This window comes from Elephas maximus, chromosome 10, assembly GCF_024166365.1.
Source record: "Elephas maximus indicus isolate mEleMax1 chromosome 10, mEleMax1 primary haplotype, whole genome shotgun sequence".
In the NCBI taxonomy this organism is placed as follows: Eukaryota; Metazoa; Chordata; class Mammalia; order Proboscidea; family Elephantidae; genus Elephas; species Elephas maximus.
In genome coordinates this window covers 28,544,362-28,567,920 of record NC_064828.1, presented here as the reverse complement: position 1 = coordinate 28,567,920, position 23,559 = coordinate 28,544,362, and the positions used below count along the sequence as shown (strand labels likewise).

At 39.4% G+C, this 23,559-nt stretch overlaps 1 protein-coding gene across 1 annotated transcript; it reads left to right on the top strand.

The window, feature by feature from the left end:
* The first annotated feature begins 12,990 nt into the window (after positions 1 to 12,990).
* Positions 12,991 to 13,929, top strand: LOC126084521 (olfactory receptor 4F3/4F16/4F29-like). The gene has a single exon (XM_049899136.1). The coding sequence runs from the start codon at positions 12,991 to 12,993 to the stop codon at positions 13,927 to 13,929; it is 939 nt and encodes a 312-aa protein (XP_049755093.1).
* Positions 13,930 to 23,559: the final 9,630 nt, after the last annotated feature.

The following is a 23,559-nucleotide window of genomic DNA, read 5'->3' as shown; positions in this document are numbered from 1 at the left end:
TCTCTCTCTGTCGACTCTGGAGGAGGGTCCTTGTCCTCAATTCTTGCCCTGGTCGAGGAGTTTCTCAGGTGCAGAGACCCTGGATTTAAAGGGCGTGATCTGCTCCCAGTGCTGCTTTTTTGGTAGTATGAGGCCCCCAACTCTCTGCTTACTTTCTTTTCTTTTTATCTCTTCAGATATAAAAGGTGGTGCAGGCCACACCTCAGGGAAACTCCCTTTACATTGGATCAGAGATGTGACCTGGTAAGGGTGTTTCAATCCCACCCTAATCCTCTTTAACATAAAATTAGAATCACAAAATGGAGGACACCCACAGAATACTGGGAATCATGGCCTAACCAATTTGATACATGCAGTTTTGGGGGGACATAATTCAATCCATGACACCGTCCTTACTTCTAAGGAGCATTTTGGTTGTACTTTTTCTAAAACAGTTGTTTGTTCTTTTGGCAGTCTGTGGTATATTCATTATTCTTTGTCAACACCATAATTCAAAGGCATCAATTCTTCTTCAGCCTTCCTTATTCATTGACCAGCTTTCACATGCATATGAGGCAATTGAAAACACCATGGCTTGGTTCAATTGCACCCTACTTAGTCTTCAAGGTGACATCTTTGCTTTTCAATATTTTAAAGAGGTCTTTTGCAGCAGATTTGCCCAATGCAATAAGTCTTTTGATTTTTTGACTGCTGCTTCCATGGATGTTGATTGTGGATCCAAGTAAAATGAAATCCAGAGGACTCCAATCTTTTCTTCATTTATCATGACTTTGCTGATAGCACCACGTAATAAACTTCCTGTATACTCTTCTCAGTCTCAGAGTCTATTTCCCAACGATCCCAACATTTGACATAGCTTTCCCGATCCCTCTCATATTATTTTCAGGGAACAGTCTCGAGGATTTTGGTATCACACAGAATATCATGTTGGTCCATTACACTGATGAAATTATGCTATTTAAATATCGTGAGCTAAAAGTAGCAAGTACCCGAGCTGTCTTAGTAAGACCTTTGTGTGTCGTATGATTGGAGATGAATCCTGCAGAAGTTAAGGGGTCTACAACATTAGTGAAGTCTATAAATGGTTTGGAGCATCTCAGGATACCTATTCTAAAGTTGCTGCACCTTACAACACCCACCATAGAGAAAGAGGTCCAATTCTTGATAAATTTATTTGAATTGTGGGGGCAACACTTACCATGCCTGTTTGTTGCCACAAATATTTGTTAATTTACAAGGCTATAAGTTTTGAATTGAATCTGGAACAAGAAAAGCCCAGTAGCCAGTTGGAAAGAAGAAATAACCTGCATGAGCAGTTGGCTCAGACTCCCATGGTCTCCTACTGCATCACCTCTTCTGTCTCTTCCAACATGTGCAATTCTTGATCACCAAAAACAGTGGAGGAGAAAACATAGGCTAGTTTAAGAAAGAATTTGCATGTTATGTTGGCAGGAGCTGGAAGTGAATAGCCACTGTATTAAACTCAACTCAAAAATTGCTCTAAAGGATGGTGGTGAAGGAAAACCCTGCTAATGGAAAGAACTTCAGAAAATACTTTCAGTTGTACATTTCCTTTGGAAAATGTGATAGCTTTAGATACAGACGTATGCTACTCCTTGGGCAAGGCTACTGGTTTGGTTGATTGATCAGATCCTAAGAAGAACAAGACTCTCAAATTATTGACATGGAGTTCTGGGGAGGCCTATGTAGCTGGACTTCTCAAAAAGGGCACAGAGAATAGAGATATTCATGCCAATGTAAAAGCCCATTAGAGGTTATTCACAGTACACGGATAAGATGATGCCCCCCTGTGGATATCAGGCAACCTCTTTACCCACCTATCCTAGCACTGCTAAATAGGTCTACAAAAAATGGGTATGGCAGTATAGATAAAGTCTCCCCATAAAGGATCAACAAAAAGATTTCCTCTCATGGAGGTGATCAGGCTACCACCACTCCTGAATGCCTAAGCTGCCAAAATAAAAATGAATGCTCAGCCCCATTTAGTAACATACATCACCATATTTTGAGGGCCCTAGCCTAGCTGTCTACCGTGTGAATAGAGTTAAAGCCTTCTATTATGGAGGGTTTTGAGACTTCTCTTCATAGATATATATATATATATATATATATATATATATATATATATATATATATATATATATATATATATATATATATATATATATGTGTATTCTGGATGTTTAACTGTCTTTCCTACCTATAGTGATCTGCGAGAACCACCATTCATGGGCATAGAGAATGCCTTTCTTGCCATATCTATTGCTATTATATCACATATGATATTGCCTTTGGACATATTTTTATAGGAAATAAAGTGTAACGGTGGGCTCACATCCACACACTTCCCTGTACTTCCTCATGCTCCATCACTCAGAAACAACTAACTTGATAGAGTGATGGAATGGTCTGCTGAATGCTCAGTTTTTGTACAAACTGTGAGAGAAACCCATAGTATGTTTGGGGTGCTGTCCTATTGGATGCTGTATATACCTTAAACCAGTTGCAATACATTGTATCATCTCTCACATAGCCACAGTGCGCGAATCCAAGGTGGACGAAGTCACACTATCAGGCCAAATAATCTGTGGGGAAAAATTTTGCTTCTTATTCGTGCAAACTGAGATTTAGTAGGTTTGGAGGTCCTGGTGTTCCAGGGAGCACAGCCCAGACTAGCCCCTGACTACTTTGAACTTCACATGTCACTGAACCAACAGGCATGAAAGACCTGTCCCTGAAATTTGTGGGGCCTGGTCACCGGTAAAAATGTAAGCTCACAAGCCATATGGTGAAATATTTGAAAGTTAAAAATTAAGCTGTCAAAATCTTAATAGAGTGTGTTCTATCTCTCTAAACTGGTACTTATGTGTAATAACTATATACCATCTATCTGTCTATCAAGTTATAAAAATCTTAGAAATACAAACTTGTGGACTTGTGAATATTTGGAAAGTAATTCCTGGATCCCACTGGAAACCCTGGTGGCCTAGTGGTTAAGTACTATGGCTGCTAACCAAAAGGTCAGCAGTTCAAATCTGCCATGTGCTCCTTGGAAATTCTGTGGGGCAGTTCTATTCTGTCCTATAGGGTTGTTATGAGGCCAACTCAACTGCAAAGGGTTTTTTTTTGGGGGGGTGACTTAGAATATGGTCTAGAAGGCATCATAGGCTGTAGGTGTGTATGTCTCTTTGATCCCTTGAAATCTTTACCCCGTGGTGAAGGCCATGACTGGTGAAGGGCTAATTTAGTTTTTTTTTCCCACTCAAAGAAGTGGCTCAGAGCAGAGAACCCTCTTGCTTGGGTCAAAGATCAGTAGTGCTTGCTGGGGTCACAGATTCCAATTAGCAGGGGAAATTGGGTTTCTGCTACACCATAGGGAGAATGAGTATTACCTCCAGAGCTCAGGGGATTAACTGGGGTGAGTCGAAGTACTTTTCTGCCCAACAATTCTTGTCAATGGAAAATAGAAACAGCTCAATAAAAAAAGGGTCATCTCAGGACTAATATCGTGTAAGAATGAAGTCTCGGTCTCCCCACTAGGTAGAGTACCCTGTCTGTGAAGAATGATGGAGCATAAGATGAAGTGAAGGAAATTCTGTTATCAATATAAGCTTCATGTCTATCTACAAAAATGGGGTGATGACAGCTATGTTTTGTGTTAATTAATTATTTTTGTCTTCCTCTCCCTCCCTTCCCCTGTGTAATTGACATGAAGAACACTGGTGGTGGCTAATATTTTGGGTTTAGATCATTATGCAACAGTACAGTAGCTAGTTACTCTTCTATAATGCTCAATTTCTTCTACTCCAAACAGTATCTCTGCTGTCTATTCATCTCCTGGATAAAAGACAAGAGTAGATATAGAGAGTAAAAGGATAACTTCTGTTTGTCCCTATGGTCTCATTCAACCATTCTGTACCCAAACTTAAGCTTTAGGATTCAGACTTTAATGGGCAGCATTAATAGGCATCCTTGTCCTCAGTTTTCTGACTGATTTGGTCAATGTGGCACACTAGCAAGAAATCGAAACAAGGGATGATGATGAGGAAGATGAGGTCATTTATGTTCTTCCTTTCTCTGTAGGATCACAGTGGGCTGGCTGTGTTCTTCTGCAGTGGCCCTCTCCACTCAGCTCTTCATTTCTCGGTTTTTACAACTGTCCTCTCTCCTATGAGTGGTAGACTCCTCCTGCTGTTACTAACCCAGGATAGTCCTCCAGCCTTTGTTCTCTGTCACACTGCCCCAGGTTTGTAAATATTCTCATTGTTAAGCTCTTCTCTTTATCTAATTTGAGTGTCCTGGCAGCATTTTAGCTGGTACAAGTATACAAAGTTTACACTTTTTCTCGCCTAACCCCAGTACTTATTGAAAAAGTTTTTTGTTTATTTCTTTTTATACACATGTATTTAAAAGCTTAGAAACATACTACACATGCTCTTTTGCTATCCTATGTTTCACTCACCAGTATACTTTAACTATAGAGTCTGAAAATGCTTTATAGTGGCTTCAGAGTATTTGGGTTTATGGGCGTAACATAAATAATTTATCATCAATTGGTAAATACTTCAGTAATTTCAGTTTTAAGGTCTACTCACTGGGGTGAACGATGAAGCTAAATCTTCATGTACAACCATAATTCCTCAATACACCATTGATCAAAAATGAAGTATTTGTGTGCTTTTTCCTACTATTTAACTATGTAAAAGTTAAACATATTGACTTCTAGAGATGATAAATATGAGTGTGACATTATTATTTTTATTTGTACATTTTAAAATATTACTTCTAATATTTGTAAAATGGCAAACAAAATGGCACAAAGATATTAAACAGAAAATATTCCACTCTCATTTTCCTCTTCCTCTCTAGTGCCTTATTATGAGCTTTTAGAACCTTTGATTGTTTTGGTCAAACCATGCAGGTCTCTAGGGCCAAAGTCTCTGGACCTCAGAGCTCCTTCTAAACTCATGTCTTTGCAATATCGCTTGGTCGTTGTCCTGGAGAGCTGTTAATTGGCTTCATTTCCTTCAATGGCAAGATTCTTTCTGACGGTTTGTGTTAAGAGAACGCAGGCAAACCTCATACTCCATGAAGATGCTCTACTCTTTATACAGGTAAAATGGAAGGATGGAAATAAAATTAACAATAGGAACAGTACATGCTTCTGTTGTTGGAACTGCCATGGACAAGGATCATCTCCTAATGGGCTTTAGTGTTACCCTGAAGCAGGACAGACAGCCGATGTGGTAAGGAATTGAATAGTATAGGAGAATAATTGTGAAAAATTGCTAGAAAATGTTAGCTGACCTTGGCTTTTAACTAAAACAATACCTTTTCTATGGTAATGTGAGACATTAGAAAATGTCAAACGACTTTGTAATGTTTTGGATTCAGTACAGGCTGCGATTAATCACTCTGTTACTGGTAATGATTATATGATTGATTCTCACTCTGCCACTTGGTAAATAGGCAAGACACATTGATGGCACATAAAAATAAAAAAATGAAAAAATAAGGGTTATTGTATTTTTCCGTTACCTTTTCAAGGCAACTCCAAAAGAGATGAGGCACAAACTGATCATTTCCTGTGAAAAGGGAAGTAAATTTTATTAGAAAGTCGTCAGGTGGGTAAGCTGGAGAAACACAGAATCCTGAATAGAAGTAAAAGGCCTAGAGATAAAAAAATCTGAAAAAAATACATAAATTCCAATATCATATGTAAAACCAAAACCAAAACAAAACATCCAGGAGACAATATTCGTCCCCCTGCTCTCTTGGGTGCTTTAGACTTGGAGAGTTTTTGTATTAATTTTGTGTCTAAAATGTAAGTAGAATGAAGAAAGTTTTGAAGAAGGTTGAGAAATGCATTTTTTTTTTTTTTGGCTGGTGGTAGGTGGATGAGAAGGAAATATAAAAGATATTTGTTGATTCTTGTAAAAAGAATGCTAAGTGGTGCCTTAGTTTGTTGAGTTTATGTACATAAAAAGTTATTTGGAAGGAATATTGGAAATTATTTGTATTAATACAGCCACAAAAATAAAAGAAGAAGTGGTCTTAAATTAGAGGAGGCAGGATTTTACTTGAATATAAAGAAGGCTTTGTGACAATTTGAAAGATAAGATGCAGGAGATTTGAGCTGAGGGAGGTGTTAAATTTTCCAATCTTAGATTGAGGAAGAAATTTCTGTGAAGTAAACGGTTGAGATTAATATCTTGTTCAAACTAGGAGATGACTGATGATTCTATTATGTGGAACCTCAATTACCAATATTTGTTTCATCTGCAAAGGAATAATTGTGTGGAAGTCTTTCAGAGGATTGATCAATACTATAGGGATCAAGAAAATGAACTAAACACAATAGAACATGAAGAGCTCGGCCTTGTGTTATACACCATGGATAGTCAATTAGTTTAAAAAATGATGGACATAATTATTTTGTTCAAGACAACCTATTCTAAAACTTTCTTTTTTGAGCACAGTCAATCTATGAGAAGGTTTTTTTCAGAACATAGTCAGCAAGGGGTTTTTCCCTGTGTGTAATTGATAACTTCCAGGTGAATAAACATCATATCCCAGTTGCCAAGTAGAAATCCCTCTGTGACTGTTGCTTGGGCTTGAGCGCACCTACTATGCATCGAGTGTATTTAAAACTTTGATGACCTAAGCTACATGAGTTTCTATATTGTCTGAGACCTGGCTGTATATTTCTGTTCATTTTAGTATAAAGCAAAAAAACTCATTGCCATTCATTGGATTTCAACTCATAGTAGCCGTACAGGACAGAGTAGAACTGCCCCCTAAGGCTTCCAAGGAGTGGCTGGTGGATTCAAACTGTTAACCTTTTGGTTAGCAGTTGAGCTCTTAACCACTGTGTAACCAGCTAGTACAAAAATTATTCTTGATTGTACCTACTTTATTTTTCTAGTACCGGTTTTTGGGTAACTAAAGGATACTCAGGAGCCCTGGTGGCATTGTGGTTAAGAGATTGGCTGCTAACTGAAAGGTTGGCAGCTCGAATCCACCAGTTGCTCCTTGGAAATCCTATGAGGGTAGTTTTACTTTGTCCTATAGGGTCACTCTGAGTCAGAATCAACTCAATGGCAACGGGTTTGTTTTTTGTTTAAAGAATATTCAAGGAGCCCTGGTAGTACAACAGTTAAGCACTAGGCAACTAACATGAAGGTTGGTGGTTCGCTCACCCAGTGGCCCTCTGGGAGCAAGACTTGGTGATCTGCTCCCATAAAGATTACAGTCTAGAAAACCCTATGGTTCTACTCTGTCACATGGAGTCAGTATGAGTCAAAAATCGACCTGATGGCACCCAAAGACAAAAACAAAGAATACTCAGTATGGTCTTAAAAGTTTCCATGTTTATACTTCTTTCCTCGTTAAATTCACTTTTCTCAAACTTCCAGTTCCTATGTCGTGGATAAAGACATGAGATGCAAAAAGCAAATCAATTCACAGTGAAGAGTATATAATGGTAAAGACTTACTGAGATCCTCTGACAAGAGCTTTTGCACTTAAAAGACACCTGCAGACAAAGTACTGTAATCTGTTTATAGAATTTCTAAAGAGTGAATCTAGGATGTAAATCAAATTTTATCTTCTAAACAACCTCTCCACCACCCATTTGTCAGTTTGCTGTACTGCGGTAGCATGTGTGCATCTATGATGCTGGAAGATATACTACCTTTATTTCAAATACCAGCAGGGTCACCTGTGACAGACAGGTTTCAGTGGAGCTTTCAGACTGAGACAGACTAAGAAAAAAGGCCTGGTGAACTTCTGAATATCATCCAATGAAAACCCTGTGGATCACAACAAAATATTGTCTGATATGGTGCTGAAAGATGAGCTCCATACGTTGGAAGACACTACACAATGGCTGCAACAATGGACTCAAACATGCCAATAATCTTGGTGATGATGAAAGATGGGGCAACATTTTGTTGTGTTGTACATGGGGGTCACTAAGAGTTGGAGCCAACTCCAGGCAGCTAAAAACAACAAACTCTTCCAAGAAAACCTTTGTATCTAGTTAATTTCCACTCATAGTGACCCTGTAGGACAGAGTAGAGCTGTCCCATAAGGTTTCCAAGGCTGTAATCTTTGGCAAGATCACCACAAAAGACTGCCACAACTTTCTCCTAATGAGAGGCCGGTGGGTTGGAATCCCGGATTTTTCACTTAGCAGCTGAGCACTTAGCCACCTTGCCACCAGAACTCCTAAACAACCTCTTACTTACTTGAAAATATTGTCTTTCTCTTTGTCATTATACACATAATTTCCTCATTTTTTCTTTCTTTTCAGTTTTTCATTTTAATTGCTTTTATTTTTTTCTTTCTCCCCAATTCTTCTTCTCTTTCACAGTCCCCTGTTTTCTCTTTACAACTCTACCCAGTTTCTTCATTCATCAGGCGTAGTTTTATAAATTCAGTCATCTTCTAGTTTCACCCTGTCCTATTTTTTTTGAAGTGTGATATTATAAATGCATTGTTTGCTACACCTAATCTATTTTGGAAACCCTGGTGGCCTAATAGTTAAGTGCTACAGCTGCTAACCAAAAGGTCGGCAGTTCAAACCTACCAGGTTTTCCTTGGAAATTCTTTGGGGCAGTTCTAGTCTCTTCTATAGGGTCTCTATGAGTTGGAATTGGCTCATCAGGATTGGGTTGGGTAATCACTATTTTAGAGGGAGGGCTGGTGGCGCAAAGGCTAAGAGCTGTGGTTGCTAACCAAAAGGTCAGCTGTTGGAACCCATCAGCTGCTCCTTGGTAACTCTATGGGATAGTTCTACTCTGTCCTGTAGGGTCACAATGAGTCAGAATCAACGGGAAAGCAAAGGGGTTTTATCACTATTTTAAGAAGCCTAGTGGCACGGTGGCTAATTAAACACTTGGGTGCTAACTGAAAGATTGGCAATTTGAACACACCAGCTGTTCCTCAGGAAAAGATATGGTAGCCTACTTCCTTAAAGATTTACAGTCTTACCACATGAAGCAATTCTACTCTGTCCTATAGTGTTGCTATGAGTGAGAATCGACTTGACTGCAATGGGTTTGGTTTGGTTTTATCACTGTTTCAATAGCAATCTGATTTTTATATATTACCAAACCAAAGCCAAACCCAGTGCCATCACGTCGATTCCGACTTATAGCAACCCTATATCTTAGAGGCTACTTTATTATGTCTGGATCATGATTTACACACAATTGAACCCTTTAACCAATTTTGATGAATGTACCATTTTTTGTATATCCACCTCCCCTTGTTTTTTGTTCTTAGCATTGTGTTAGCAGCTGAGTTTATAAAGATGGATAGTACACTGTTCCTTTCCTGGAGCTATATACATATAAAACTAACTGTAATGTTACGTGATAAGTACTACTTTGGGAATGAATAAAGTACTATGAACAGGAGCATAGAAGAGGAAGGTGTGGATTCTTCTTATGGAGGGAAGTGGGAGTAGGGAAGGGAAATCTAAGCATTATATGTGTTATTGATTGTGTGCTTACTTGGCTAGGATATGATTCCCAGTATTAAGTGATTTCCCACAATTTTGTCACCTGATGTGATTTTCCTATGTGTTATAAATCCTACCTCTATGACGTTAATGAGTCAGGATTCAAGACAGTTATGTTAATGAGGCAGGACTCAATCGACAAGATTAGGTTGTGTCTTAAATCAATCTCTTTTGAGATATGAAAGAGAGAAGCAAGCAGAGAGGCTTGGAGACCTCATACCACCAAAACAAGAGCCAGGAGAATAGAGTGTCCTCTGGACCCAGGGTTCCTGCACTGAGAAGCAACTCAACCTGGGAAGATTGATGACAAAGATTTTCTTCCAGAGCCAATAGAGGGAGAAAGCCTTCCCCGGAGCTGGTGCCCTGAATTGGGACTTCTAGCCTCCTGGACTGTGAGAGAATACATTTCTCTTTGTTAAAGCCATCCACTCGTGGTATTTCTGTTACAGCAGCACTAGATAACTAAGACAGCAGGTAATTTAACCCCATCTTGAAGAATGGATATCATTTCTCTTCCAGAGAGAGAAGAGCAGTAGGTAGATGTGGTAGAAGGGGAGGAAGGATGATTATGTATAAAAGCACAGAACCTGGGTAGTGTGCAGCATTTTCAGGTAATTAACAGGTTTTTCTGGGTCATGTGATACAAGAAATGGAGTAGGGGAATTGTTGAAAAGTAGTTCAGAAAGAACTAGATTCCAAATGGGTTTGAATGCTGTGCTAGAAGCTTGTAGTCATGTGGAGGAAAAAGAACCCTTTAAAATATTAACAATACCTCAGATCTGTTTGCATGTGGATATATGTTTGTTGGAATAGAAAAAAAGTAGGAGAGAATCCTGATGAGCAGCCTTAATGAGGGCTGATGAGAGCAGGGAGGGTGAGAAGAGAAAGGAGCAGGTACATGGCATGTGCATTAAATTAACAAAAGCATTGTGACATGTAATAGTGATTTCAAAAAAGTGCCACTATGATTGATACTGTGCACTTTATTTTCAGATTTAACACATGAACATTTTTCTTTTATTTTAACCAGAACTTTAAGTGCTTTGTAGTAAATTATTACAGATACAATTGAAATCACTGTTCCTATCAAATTCCCCACTGTCCTTCCCCAAAGAAAAAGTCACTATTCTGAAGTTTTTCCGTCTCATTCCTGTTCAACTTTGCATACATTTACTACATATATTTATGAATAATAACTATTCTTTTAATAATTAAAAATTATAATATATAATATAATTTTATAATTTGATATTTTTCATTCGATATTACATTTTCGAGATTTATCCATGATGAGAAATGTAAATCCCGTTCACTCAGATTGCTTTCCAAATAATTCATTCCAATAAATTAATACATGATAATTTATTTATCTATCCCTTTACTGTGGACAGACAGGTTAATTCCATTACCAGGTGCATTTCAGAGGAAGAATTTTCTGGATTTAATTAAATACACTCTTTCACATTCTCATAATAGCTCTGTAAGACATTAACCATTCCCATTTACAGATGGGAAGAATGGCTAACAGACCAAATGGCTGTTGCCCAACACCACCAAGTATTGGGTGACAGGATGTGACATATGGTTTTTCATTATACCATGCAGCTTCTTTAAAAATAATTGCTAGCAGTTGCTGCAAGTGTGAAAATAGAGATGGATTCAAAGAATGACACAGTCACACACAGTATCAAATTCTGGATGAGTCTAGAGTCTCTGCATCCACAGTGAAATTGATGATAAGATCAGTATACCGTGGTTCCAATGGTAGATTCAAGCTGTTTACTGAGGACCTGTTATATACTCTGCTTTGCACTCTGGAGGTTATAAAGAAATATGATAGATGGAATAACTCTATGATTCATTTGGGTTAAAAATGAAACAATAGAAAGAGGAAACAATTTGAGTTGGAGTGGTTAAGAGTGACTTCCTGAAGGAGGTGAAACTTGAATACGGACCACATTGAGGAAACTCCCATGTGGTTAACTGGAACTTCTTTGGAGATTTCAGTTCTCTCTGGAGAAATAAAGGTTGAGTGGAACAGATGCAGCTGGCATTTTCTGGTATGAGTTTGTTCTGGAGACCATTTGCTCCAAAAAGGGGGATTCACCCAAACAATTGGTATAAAAAACAAAATGTTTTAGCAAAGTGCCAGGTTTCTCAGGAAAACTGATTTACACTGATTAATTGACAGATGTCAGGGACCTGAATCATGAAGGCTAAGCAGTCATTGATATGTCAATATATGACAGTCATTCTCTCTATAAGAGGGCTCATCTTTCTTGAACAATTTCTGTCATCACTCTGCCACTCATTTTTGTTCAGACTGAATCTTCGGGGAATTACAGGTAAATGAAAGAAAGAAGGAAATTGGGAAGTGTATTGATCTTATAAAAGTCCTTGGGTGGCACAAATGGCTTGTACTTGACTACTAACCTAAAGGTTGGCAGTTCAAACCCACCCACTGGTGCCGCAGAAGAAAATCCAGGTGATCTGCTTTCATAAAGATCACTGCCAAGAAAACCCCATGGAGAAGTTCTACTCTGTAACTCAAGGGGTTGCCACAAGTCAGAATCTACTTGATGGCAATGGGTTTACTAATCTTGGAGTCAGTGGACCTGAGTTCTAATACTAGCTCTAACATTAAATAAATTTATGGTCCTGGTTATGTTATTTAACATTACTTGGGAATTGCCTCACATGATTGTGGGGTTTGCAAGTCTGACATTTGTATGGTAGGCTTGTAGGCTAGAAAATCAGACAGGCCTTGATGTAGAAATTCTTCTCTGGAAAACCTCAATTTCTGCTTAGTACCTTCAACAGATTGGATGACAACTCACGTTATCAATGGTAATTGCCTTTGTTCAAAGTCAGCTGATTGATGATTTTAACCACATCTACAAAATACCATCACAGCAACAACAATACTAGTACTTCATTAAATAATTGGGTACAATAACCTGGAAGTTTCAGGGTGTTATAGGCTTATGTTATATACGTAAGGTCTCCTTGAGTCAGCACCAACTCAATGGCAACTAACAACAACAGACAGATAAATTGACACAACAAATTAACCATCACAGGTATTAAATGCAGAGTTAACTGGGTGGTAGAGAGCAGCTCCACATGGCAGCCACCAACTTCTCTGGGTGATCAAATATTAGGGTCCATGAGCATACACAGATGTAATGCCAGAGTGCAGATGTTGTTGTTAGTGGCTGTCAGTTTGGTTCCAACTCATGGTGACTCTATGTACAAGAGAAGGAAACACTGCCCAGTCCTGCACCATTCTCACAATTGTTGCTATGTTTGAGCCCATTACTGCAGCCACTGTCGAGATAGGCTTTCATAATTTTTACTTTTGTTCTTCTAGTATATTAATATAATTCTTATAATTTATATTTCTTTCTATCTCCCTCTTTCAGGTAGCACTGCTGGCAAAGCCAATGGATGGAGCAAATTACTCCATGGTGTCAGAGTTTGTGTTTCTGGGACTCTCCAATTTCTGGGAGATCCAACTTGCCCTCTTTGTGTTCTCCTCCATGTTTTATGTGGCAAGCTTGGTGGGAAACTCCCTCATTATACTCACTGTGACTTCCGATCCTCACTTACACTCCCCCATGTACTTCCTGTTGGCCAATCTCTCCTTCATTGACCTGGGTGTCTCTTCTGTCTCTTCTCCCAAGATGATTTATGACCTTTTCAGAAAGCACAGAGTCATCTCCTTTAGTGGCTGCATTGCTCAGATCTTCTTCATCCATGTCATTGGTGGTGTGGAAATGGTGCTGCTCATAGCCATGGCCTTTGACAGATATGTGGCCATTTGTAAGCCTCTCCACTACCTGACCATCATGAGCCCACAAATATGCATCTCTTTTTTAGTGTCAGCCTGGACAATTGGCCTTATCCACTCTGTGGTTCAATTGGTTTTTGTAGTAAACTTACCCTTCTGTGGCCCCAATGTGTTGGACAGCTTTTACTGTGACCTTCCTCGCTTCATCAAACTGGCCTGCACAGACACCTACAGACTGGAGTTCATGGTCACAGCCAACAGTGGATTCATCTCTGTGGGTGCCTTCTTTATACTCATCATTTCCTATATCTTCATCATTCTCACTGTTCAGAAACACTCGTCAGCTGGTTTATCCAAGGCTCTCTCCACACTTTCAGCTCATATCTCTGTGGTAGTTTTGTTTTTTGGTCCTTTGATATTCTTCTATACGTGGCCTTCAACGTCCACACACCTGGATAAGTTTCTGGCCATCTTTGATGCAGTTCTCACCCCTTTCCTGAATCCAATCATTTACACATTCAGGAATCAAGAAATGAAGGTGGCAATGTGGAGAGTATGCAGACAGCTAGTGAGTTACAGGAAGATCTCTTAAGGGATGGACTGTATTGTGAGGACTCCTCATTGACCACTGGAGTTCTATTGTTGATGGTCAAACTCACAGAGAAGCTTCTCTTTGCCCTACATTGGGTTGATTACCTTGACACTGTTATGAAGTCGTTTGCTGCTTTCACTTAGGAATGAGTGACATTCACTTCTAAAATTTGAGAAGGAGTTCCATAGGAAGTATTTATGAACCAAAGATGATAATAATCCTGTGCCTTAATTCTCATGGAATAATACTTATAAGAAGTAATTAGTAGAAACACAAAAGAGGACAGGCTTCTTTAAGGCCTTCAGAACAGGGAGACCTCTCCCTCTCTTTCTCTTTTCTTAGACAGCCATTTGTCTCACAGCAGAAATTCCCAGCAGTCCTGAATGGAGAATTTGCTAATAGAGTATTGAACTGAATCCTTTAACTGTAATCCGCTGCTTGCCCTACCCCGCCCCACTTTGGGTCTCTTCCAGGGCTGTGCAAGGAGGGCAGAACCTTTAAGAGGTCACACATAGGAGTCCAATGAGTACATACCTTGATACAAACCATGTGAGGTGTTCTTGGAATACAAAGGAGAACTAGAAACACTCCATGGTCTTTTCGTCTGATCAGCAGTATGCTACTTAAACCTATTACATTTTCCTTTTCCTCCTCTTCCTCTTCCTTCTTTCTTACCCTGAGTTAGGAGGCTTTTCTATTTCCCTCCACCAATTCGGATTTCATTCCCTTTCCTTCTTCCCATCCCCCCTTTCGGTTTTTCCCTTTCCCTGTTATCTCCTTTCCCTTCTTCCTCTCTAACCTCCCTGTATTCCTGCCCTTTTAAATTGCTCTATCATAGTTGTTAATGCTGTCTATTGGTAGGCTTTTTGTTCTAATGGACTTGCGTGTGTTGGTAACAAGGCCTCAGTCGTGATGTGTGAGTGAGGGGAGAGTGGCTAAGTGGTAAGCGGAGAGTCACGTAAAATAGTGGCTTTCACACTTTGTGACAGTGACCCACAGTAAGGAATATAGTATGTGTCTCCTTCCTGGAAAGCATACTCAACCTGAACACAATTTCATATAACAATACTGGTCTTTATGAAATTTTCTCTTCATTTTTATTTTTCCTTTACTTTTCTTCATCTTTCCTTCTCTCCTTAAAAACTCTGGTCTCCACGCATTCAATGGAAGGTACTGTTGGGCAAGTGCGTGAATTATATCTTGTTTCTCTTTGCTTTAGTGTAGGTAAAGCGATAAGCAAGTTAGAAACCAGTCAGTTGCTAACTTAGGGAAAATGCATTTGTTGGGCTAGATGACTGAGGGGCTCAGTAGGTAAAAGCAAATGTTGAATTCCTTGATAAATGCCCTGCAGGACATACTGATGATGCAATGTTCTGTTTATTCGTACTAAGCAGCAACTCTGCATTCGCTCTGGTCTATTCAACCTCTTTGGTTTCCTTATCCATTACATTATTTTTCTGAATTTAGAGTCTGGCCTTGGGAAAGCAAATCAAAAGAATTATCAGAAATGACTTTTCACTTGAATGAAATGGTAGTGTAATATTACAGGTGTCTGAGAGCAATGGTTATGGCATAATTACCTCTTAACTTGAGGGACAATACAATATCTTAAAATAAACATAAAAAATAAACATAGCAGAAGGAATTTTATCTCGTTCATAGATAATTTATTTTATTAAAAGAATAAAGCACAAAATATAATTCATGTGAGCTCCAGAATCTCTGATAACTAGGAAGATTACATTGAAGATAATGACTGGCATTTATTTCTTCTTATTAAGACCAGAATAAGTACACCAAGGTAAATATGTCATGCTATCACAAGAGATAAAACCCAGTCTTGATTTAATATGATTCTTGGCACTGAAGCATCCCTAAGATTTTAATAAAATAAAACCATCACAGCTAAGTTGTATAAATTTTGTCAAAATTTTACCGCATTTCATTGCTTCTTTTGAGATTCATCCCTTGAAGCTACTGTCAACCAAAAACAGTTGCTGTCGAGCTGATCCTGATTCATGGCAACCTCATGGGTATCAGGGTAGAACTGTACTCTACAGGGTTTTCAATGAGTAATTTTCCAGAAGTAAATTACCAGGTCTTTTTTTTCCTTTTGAGGCACCTCTGTGAACTTGAACTGCCAACCTTTTGTTTAGGATCCAAGTGCATTAACTGTTGGTGCCACCCAGGGGCTCTGCTGTTGTTTGCTTCCATGGAGTTGGTTCCAACTCATAGCAATCCTGTGTAAAACACCAACTCTAAGCCAAGAAAAATAGAATTTTCTTCCTGAAAACTTTCTATAACTCTCTGTATCTATTCATTTTTCTCTTTTACTCTCTACTCCTACGTTCTGCAATAACCAGACACTTTGTCTTAGGATAAAACTTTTTTTTTCCCCCTTTGATAAGCAAAACCAGATACTATTACCTTGCATACTCAGTCATATTTCTTGGCTGCTATTACTTCCAGTTTAGTCTCCATCAATTATATTAATTATGACTTTTACCTAAATCAACTAACTTCTATTTTACACAGAACTTGAAGGTTGGTAATTGAGAATTGTCTGTCATGTATAATTATTTTAGTAGAACAGCAAAACACATGAGCACTGAAAAGATAACCACCTACAGCCACACACATCCTCTTCATGACTTAAAGGCAGTAAAGGTTATTCTTAAAGTTGTAAAAATGAATACAGTCACTAACATGATCCTTAGATATGGATACTCTGTGTAGGTATAAGTAAAAGGATACAAAGACACACACACACCATGATCAATGTTTCAATCTTATTTAAAAAGTCTCCGATGAACTTCCACTAATTAGCCATATTTAACTGTGAATTGCAATCCACTCGACAGCACTGGGTTTGTTTTTTTTGGTTTTAACACTAAGCCAAGGTTTTAAAATAACAAAGGGCCTTTGTTAAACGTAACAAAGAAGTTATGGCTAAGGGGACACCCTACTGAACTGTCATAATTTTAATTCAAATTGTTTGAAAACATACTCTTATATTTTTCATAACCGTAAATGCTTGTTTTATGCTGAGTAGTGATAAAATCAGAGAGAAGACATACACTATTTTATAAAAATTACTATCAAATGGTCTGAATTGTCTAAAAATTTATCTGATTGTGTGGATTTGAATTCTTTCATATAAATGCTTCTGAGCTTGCAATTTGAATGAGAATTTTTGTTTCTGAAAAAGTTAACACATTTAAAATGTTAGAAGTTCAATTTTGGGGGAATTATTAGGTTTATGTCAGCACTTACTAGTCTCTATAAACTAATACTAACAGAACTCTTTTATTTTGAGGCTTTATATCTAATTTATTAGTAACTCCTTATTAGGAAAATATTTCACTCACATAATGAGAGGAAAAAGCTTTTCTATTACAGAAACACACTTCCAATAAAGCTCTTAGGTTCAGTTCTACAATTTCAGTTATAATTCAAAAGTAAACTCAGATTTTGAAAAATATCAGAAGTAGAGACAGATAAACAACAACTTACACCACATCTAAAAATGTTCATCTATTTCCAGTGGAAAAAGACATATTTTTACACAATAGATAAAAGGGAAAAACAAAACTAAGAAACTAATTTCTCATGGAAAGAAAATAGATTCCATCCATCCCAACAGAGGTTGCCAAATGGTCAGATCTTGAACCAAATTTGTAATCTTTGCTGCTACTCATAAAGAATAAGGAGCCCTGGGAGTGCAGTGACTAACAGCTAAGGCTGCTAACCAAAAGGTCGGTGGTTTGAATCCATCAACTACTCCTTGGAAACCCTGTGAGGAAGTTCTACTCTATCTTATAGAGTAGCTATGAGTCAGAATCCACTCAATGGCAAGGAGTTTGGGTTTTCTTTTCTTTTCTTTTTTTTTTTTTAATAAAGAATAAGGTATTGGCCATGTTCAAACTAGAATCAGAACCAAACTTGACCACAAACCTGGAAAAAAAAACAAAACAAACAAATAAAAACCCATAAACTTCCCCTCCCCCCAATACAGAAAAACAAAAACAAACAAAAAACAGAGATGAGAGAGTCAGTGAAGGTAAAGTTTTATTGCTACTTGGGATTCAATACAAGAACCAGGAGATGAGCCTGGATTTAAACAACCTCATGAGGTGCACTGCTTGGAAACAGTTTGATTGGCTCCAGAAGGTGAGTCCACTTTGGATATCTTGATGGGAATGCCAAAACGGTCAAAGTATAATATTCAAAAATATAAAAACACAGTTAATACAGAAAGTAATCACCTGTCAATTACTTACTGAACTCATTCAGAGAACAGCAAGATGGTAAACCCCGCCCCCCCCAAAAAAAACGCAGTGCTGTCGATTCCAACTCATAGTGACCCTATAGCACAGAGTAGAGCGGCCCCATAGAGTTTCCAAGGAGCTCCTGGTGGATTTAAACTGCCGACCGTTACAGGTTACAGCTGTAACACTTAACCACTATACCACCAGGGTTTGATAAGCTAGTACCAATTAAGTTTGGATGGAATAAATATCTAAGACTGAGTGAATCTCCCAAAGAATGCTCTTAAGACCTCTTGGTTTCACAAGTTCTATGCATCTGGCTTGTGCCAGTGTTTCATAATTTGTTGAAGCACAGTGACCACATCAGATCTTTTAAGAGTCAAACCCAGAAGAGTCAGATTTTTCTTCTTATTTACAAAAATGCTCACCCACTGATTTATCAATCAAGACCCAAAAGATCTGTGAATTAAATAATTATTTATTAGATATTTTTAAATTTCTAAAATATAGAGTCAGTCTATATTTTAAGACATTTAAGATGTTTAAAATAAAGAAGCAGTCAGTATGAATAATAGCATCTTTACTATTAATCAAAGAAATCCAAATTAAAACCATTCTTTAGGCTGAAAAGCCTGTATGCTTTATGGAAGATTTATTATGTATAAGGCCTGGGTTTGAAAGTTCCGCAGGTGTGTGTCATACTGAAAATTGCAGTCTAGGAACCTGGTCCAAGTGACGTGGCAGTTAGAGCAGTGGCGTCACTAGGGTTGGTGTCACTCAGTGCTATAACTCATCGTGTCAGAACCTCCCCTCCATGGACCTCCTTCCTACCAGACCTTACAGAATCTTTAGTAAAACTTTTTGTATCAGTCTCTCCTTTCTGTACGTGCTCAAGCCGTCAGGGTGGAGGGATCGATCCGAAAGGGCCAAGCGCAGCCTGAGCCTGCCAGAAGTCTGGGCCTGTGTGACTCCTCAGTGCCTTCCCACTGCCGGTGGCCAGGAAACAGGGAGCCAGGTGGCTTGCGAGCTACAGTAGTGGGTGGAGCCTGAGCCACAAGGCAGTGACCAATTAGGCTGCACTAGTGACACTTATAACCCGCCAGGCGCTCCTTGGAAACTCTGTGGGACAGTTCTACTCTGTCCTACAGGGTCAGTATGAGTTGAAACTGACTCGATTGCACTGGGTTTTTTGTTTAGGGACACTTAGAAAAAAAATAAATTTCTGCTGAAATTTTGCCCCGGAATTTTATGGACAGCCATTTTGGTGTCACCCCCTCTGAAAGTGTCACCTGTTTGGCCATATCACCTCACCCTCCTAGTGATGCCACTGAGTTAGCACGTAGGTTCGTTGGTGTTTCCAGGTTCATAGGCATACCAGTCTTAGAAAGATGATACTGGCCCCTCTGATTCAGCAGTTCAGCACCTTACTGGTCATAGAATCCACCAACCCAGCACAAAGAAAGATGCCACTAAGCTGGATGTGTTTACTTAATAATCTTAGTATCCTTAGCACTAATTGGTAAAAAAAAAAAAAAAAAAATGGTAAGTACTGGTAAAAACTGTATGCAGTTTCTTTTTTAACCTATACAGCTAAGCAATCCTATATGGAAGCCCATTTACAACAGTACGTATTTGAATGTGTTCTTTCTGTCGACCAACTAAACAGTTGTGGTCATGGGACTTCCATATAGGAGTATTTAGCAGTATTCATTAAAAATGAACCTGCACGTACAGTATTTTCTAGAAACTCCACTTCTCATTTATATATCCTTTGGAAGCACTTGCACATGTGTGCAAAAGACATTTTAAAAATATAGCTCATTTAAAAGCAAAATATGGGGGAAAAAAACCCTAAATGTTCACCAGTGGGGGAATAGTTAGATGCACTTTTCTGATGGATATTCTTCATTTGCCTTTCCATTTCTAATTTTCATTGTTTCCACATTGCTCTGTGCCCTGAAGAACTGAACTTTATGGATTGAATCAATGGGTGGTTCTTGCCCTCTGGCTTCTGGTTGGGTGTAGCCAATTGGAGGCTGTGGTAGGACCTGGAGTTCAGGAGGAAAGTAAAATCAGTGTGTTTATTCCCCCTGCTTCCTCCCTTCTAGGCTTTACAATGCCAGTTTGCCATATTCCTCCACCAACCAAACCAAAACCAAACCCAGTGTTGTCAAGTCGATTCCGACTCATAGCGACCCTATAGGACAGAGTAGAACTGCCCCATAGAGTTTCCAAGGAGCACCTGGCAGATTCGAACTGCCGACCCTTTGGTTATCAGCCACAGCACTTAACCACTACTCCACCAGGGCTTTCTTTCCTCCACCAAAGGTCTCAGCTTCTGTTGGCCTTCTTCTCTTGCTATAGCTCTTTCTCTGGTTTCTGGTAGTGCTCCCTGCTTTTTCTCTTTCAGTTTTTAGGGCAGTAATGACTCCCTGTTGTAGCTGGCCCTGGATAGTTTACCATTCCTTGTCTATTTCCCTTAATACTGTCTAATCAAACCAAACCAAACCAAACCCAGTGCAGGTGAGTCGATTCCAACTCAGACAGACCCCATAAGGATTCCGAGGCTGTGAATGTCTACAAAAGCTGACTGTCACACCTTTCTGTTGTGGAGTCACTGGTGGTTTCAAACCCTCCAACCTTTCAGTTAGCAGTCAATTGCTTTAACCACTGTGCCACCAGGGCTCCTTTAAATATTCCCTACACTCTTGTAAGTTAGATTTTTCTCATTTACTCCATTCAACTGTGACATTTTTTTTCCCAGATGTGACCCTGCCTGATGCATTTATTTGTACAAAGAGAAGACCCATAAATAGCCCCAGGAAATAGCCTCTCAAAATGGGATTCTGGGATTGGGTTGCTCACATACTTGAGGAGTATCTGTATAACTTCCTCTTCTGGGGGATACTGGACCTTGATGACATGTTGCACATAGTTACACTATGATTACTCAGATCATAACTGGTGTTTGTATAGAATGAAGTGCAGGTGAAGGGCAAGGCACTATTACCTGCATATCGCTAAATGTCACAGCCACATAATCTCCCAGTACCTTACTCTTTTTGCAGCACCTCTATCAATTCTGAATGAACCAACATTTCCTTGCATGTACAAAGTGGCCATGGTAACATGGATGGAAGCTACGCATGGGATTAACAACACGGACTTCCCTTCACCTAAGCTATAACAAATGCTGAGTCCCATCCTGCCAATGACAGAGGTCAATGCTGAACCTAATTTGGCACCATTCTTTGGAGGGGGATTACCCAGCTACCTGATGGCACATTGATTACATTGGACCTGTCTTTACCACGGGGAAGAAGTGATTTATCCCGTCAAGAATAGATAAATATTTCAGAATGGACTTGCCTTACTAGTCTGCTGTCATGGCTTTACGCTATGTCAATTTAGTTAAGCTTGAACTACATTTCCCAGAATTTTCTTCCCTGTGTGTTTGCAGGCTAAGGTTTACCACAAGAGATGTTTATATGAAGTTTGCAAGGTGGAAGTGCAGCAGTAGCCATTTTTGATCTGAAAGTAGGTGTGGGGCAGGTGCTGTTGCCATTCATGCATGTTTTCACAGGTCTGTTGGGCCACTTTTTGGTTGTGAGACAATAACTAGGCCCAGTGCTCCTCTAGCTTCCACTGCATCTCCTCCTTCAGCTTCTTCAAGCCCTTCCCCTTCCCCATCCCCCAACACTCAAAATGGATCCTTTCTCAAGCTCTTAAGTGTCCACTCACATACCAGTTCCCCTGGGAAATCTACCCAGATCCCCCAGATTTATAAACTCTTTCTCCTGTGTTGCCACTGCATTGAACATGCCTCTGGTATAGCATCTATCCAGATTGTATGAAAAAGCTTTGTTTGCATGTATGTGTCTCCTCACTGGACTTCAAGCTCCTTGGGACTGGCACTATGTTAATAGCCAAGAACAAGTTGAATAAATAGACTTCATATCAAGATCCAAGATTTCAGGGAAAGTGAAGTCTAACAATCTAAAAAACTGACTTTAAAAAAAATGTCTTTTAGGGCCATTTGGAGATTTTACATTGTATATATGAATTTTTTATTTTTCTAGATTTTATTTTGCTGTTGTTGAGAATATACACAACAAAACATACACCATTTCAACTGTTTCTACATATACAACTTAGTGACACTGATTACATTCTTTGAATTGTGCATCCATTCTTATCCTCCTTTTCTGAGTTGTTCCTCCTCCATTAACATAAGTTCATTGTTTATATTAAGTTTTTGGTTGTGGTCAGAAGGCTGTAATGTAGGGAGGAAGGAATAGATCACACTAGGGAGAAAGGCAAACAGCTGACTTTCCCTTTACCTAGTACGTTTTTTGGAATCCTGATGGTTAAGAATTTGGCTACTAAGTAAATGGTCAGCAGTTCAAATCCACTAGCTGCTCCTGGGAAACCCTACAGAGCAGTTCTATTCTGTCTATAGGGTCAGTATTAGTTGGAATCAACTGGACAGCAGATTTTTATGGTAGTACTTGAAATAAGTTTTGGGGACTCTAGGGTGAAGACAAAGCTGTGGAGGAAAGTCAGGATCAGCTCAATTCAATGTCTTCAGCATATGTAAGGGATGTGGGGGCACTGGGATCCAAATTCCCATTACAGTAGAGTCAATTCCAACTCATAGTAACAGGGTGTATCTATGAAAAATAGCAACTATGGCAAGCACTGAAATTGTGCAGGGGTGTAGTCAGGGTCGTAAGTGCCCAGAGCCAATCTCTAAGTAGCACTCCCCCACCTGAATTGGAGCACCCAGGAGCAATCTCTAAGTTGTGTCCACTGCCCCAGTTTCAAGACGAATAGATGTTGACAGCAGTAGCCCGTCAGCAGAAACGCCCTACCTCCCTCTTCTCCAGCTGGCTCAGTTAGGCGCGTATTTGAAAGCATATTTATGGCACCTTGGAATGTCATTCCATGCCTCATCTAGTGGTGCCCCATTGGGCTTGCATGTGGGCAAATGCCATCCTCTGCCCTCCCCCCCCGCCTTATCACGCCTCTGTGTCTACAGTGCTTGAGGAAGGATGTGGGGCAGTACTGGGTTAATAGAAACTGCTCAGTGGCATCCTCCCTTCAAGTGGCTCCCAGGGCACATGCCATACCCTGAGTGAGCCTCTGCATAGCAACCCTGTAGGAGCACTGGTTGGCTGCTAACTGAAAATGTTGGTGGTTTGAAGCCACCAGCTGATATGTGGGCGAAAGATGTGACAGACTTCTTCCATAAAGATTATAGTCTTGGAAACCCCATGAGGCAGTTCTACTCTGTCCTATAGGGTCGCTGTGAGTCAGAATCGACTTGATGGCAATTGGTTTGGTTTTTTGGTTTGGGTTCAAA

Bases quoted from the DNA above. Each gene is read 5' to 3' on its own strand.
- LOC126084521 (XM_049899136.1), top strand. From the start codon at position 12,991: ATGGATGGAGCAAATTACTCCATGGTGTCAGAGTTTGTGTTTCTGGGA.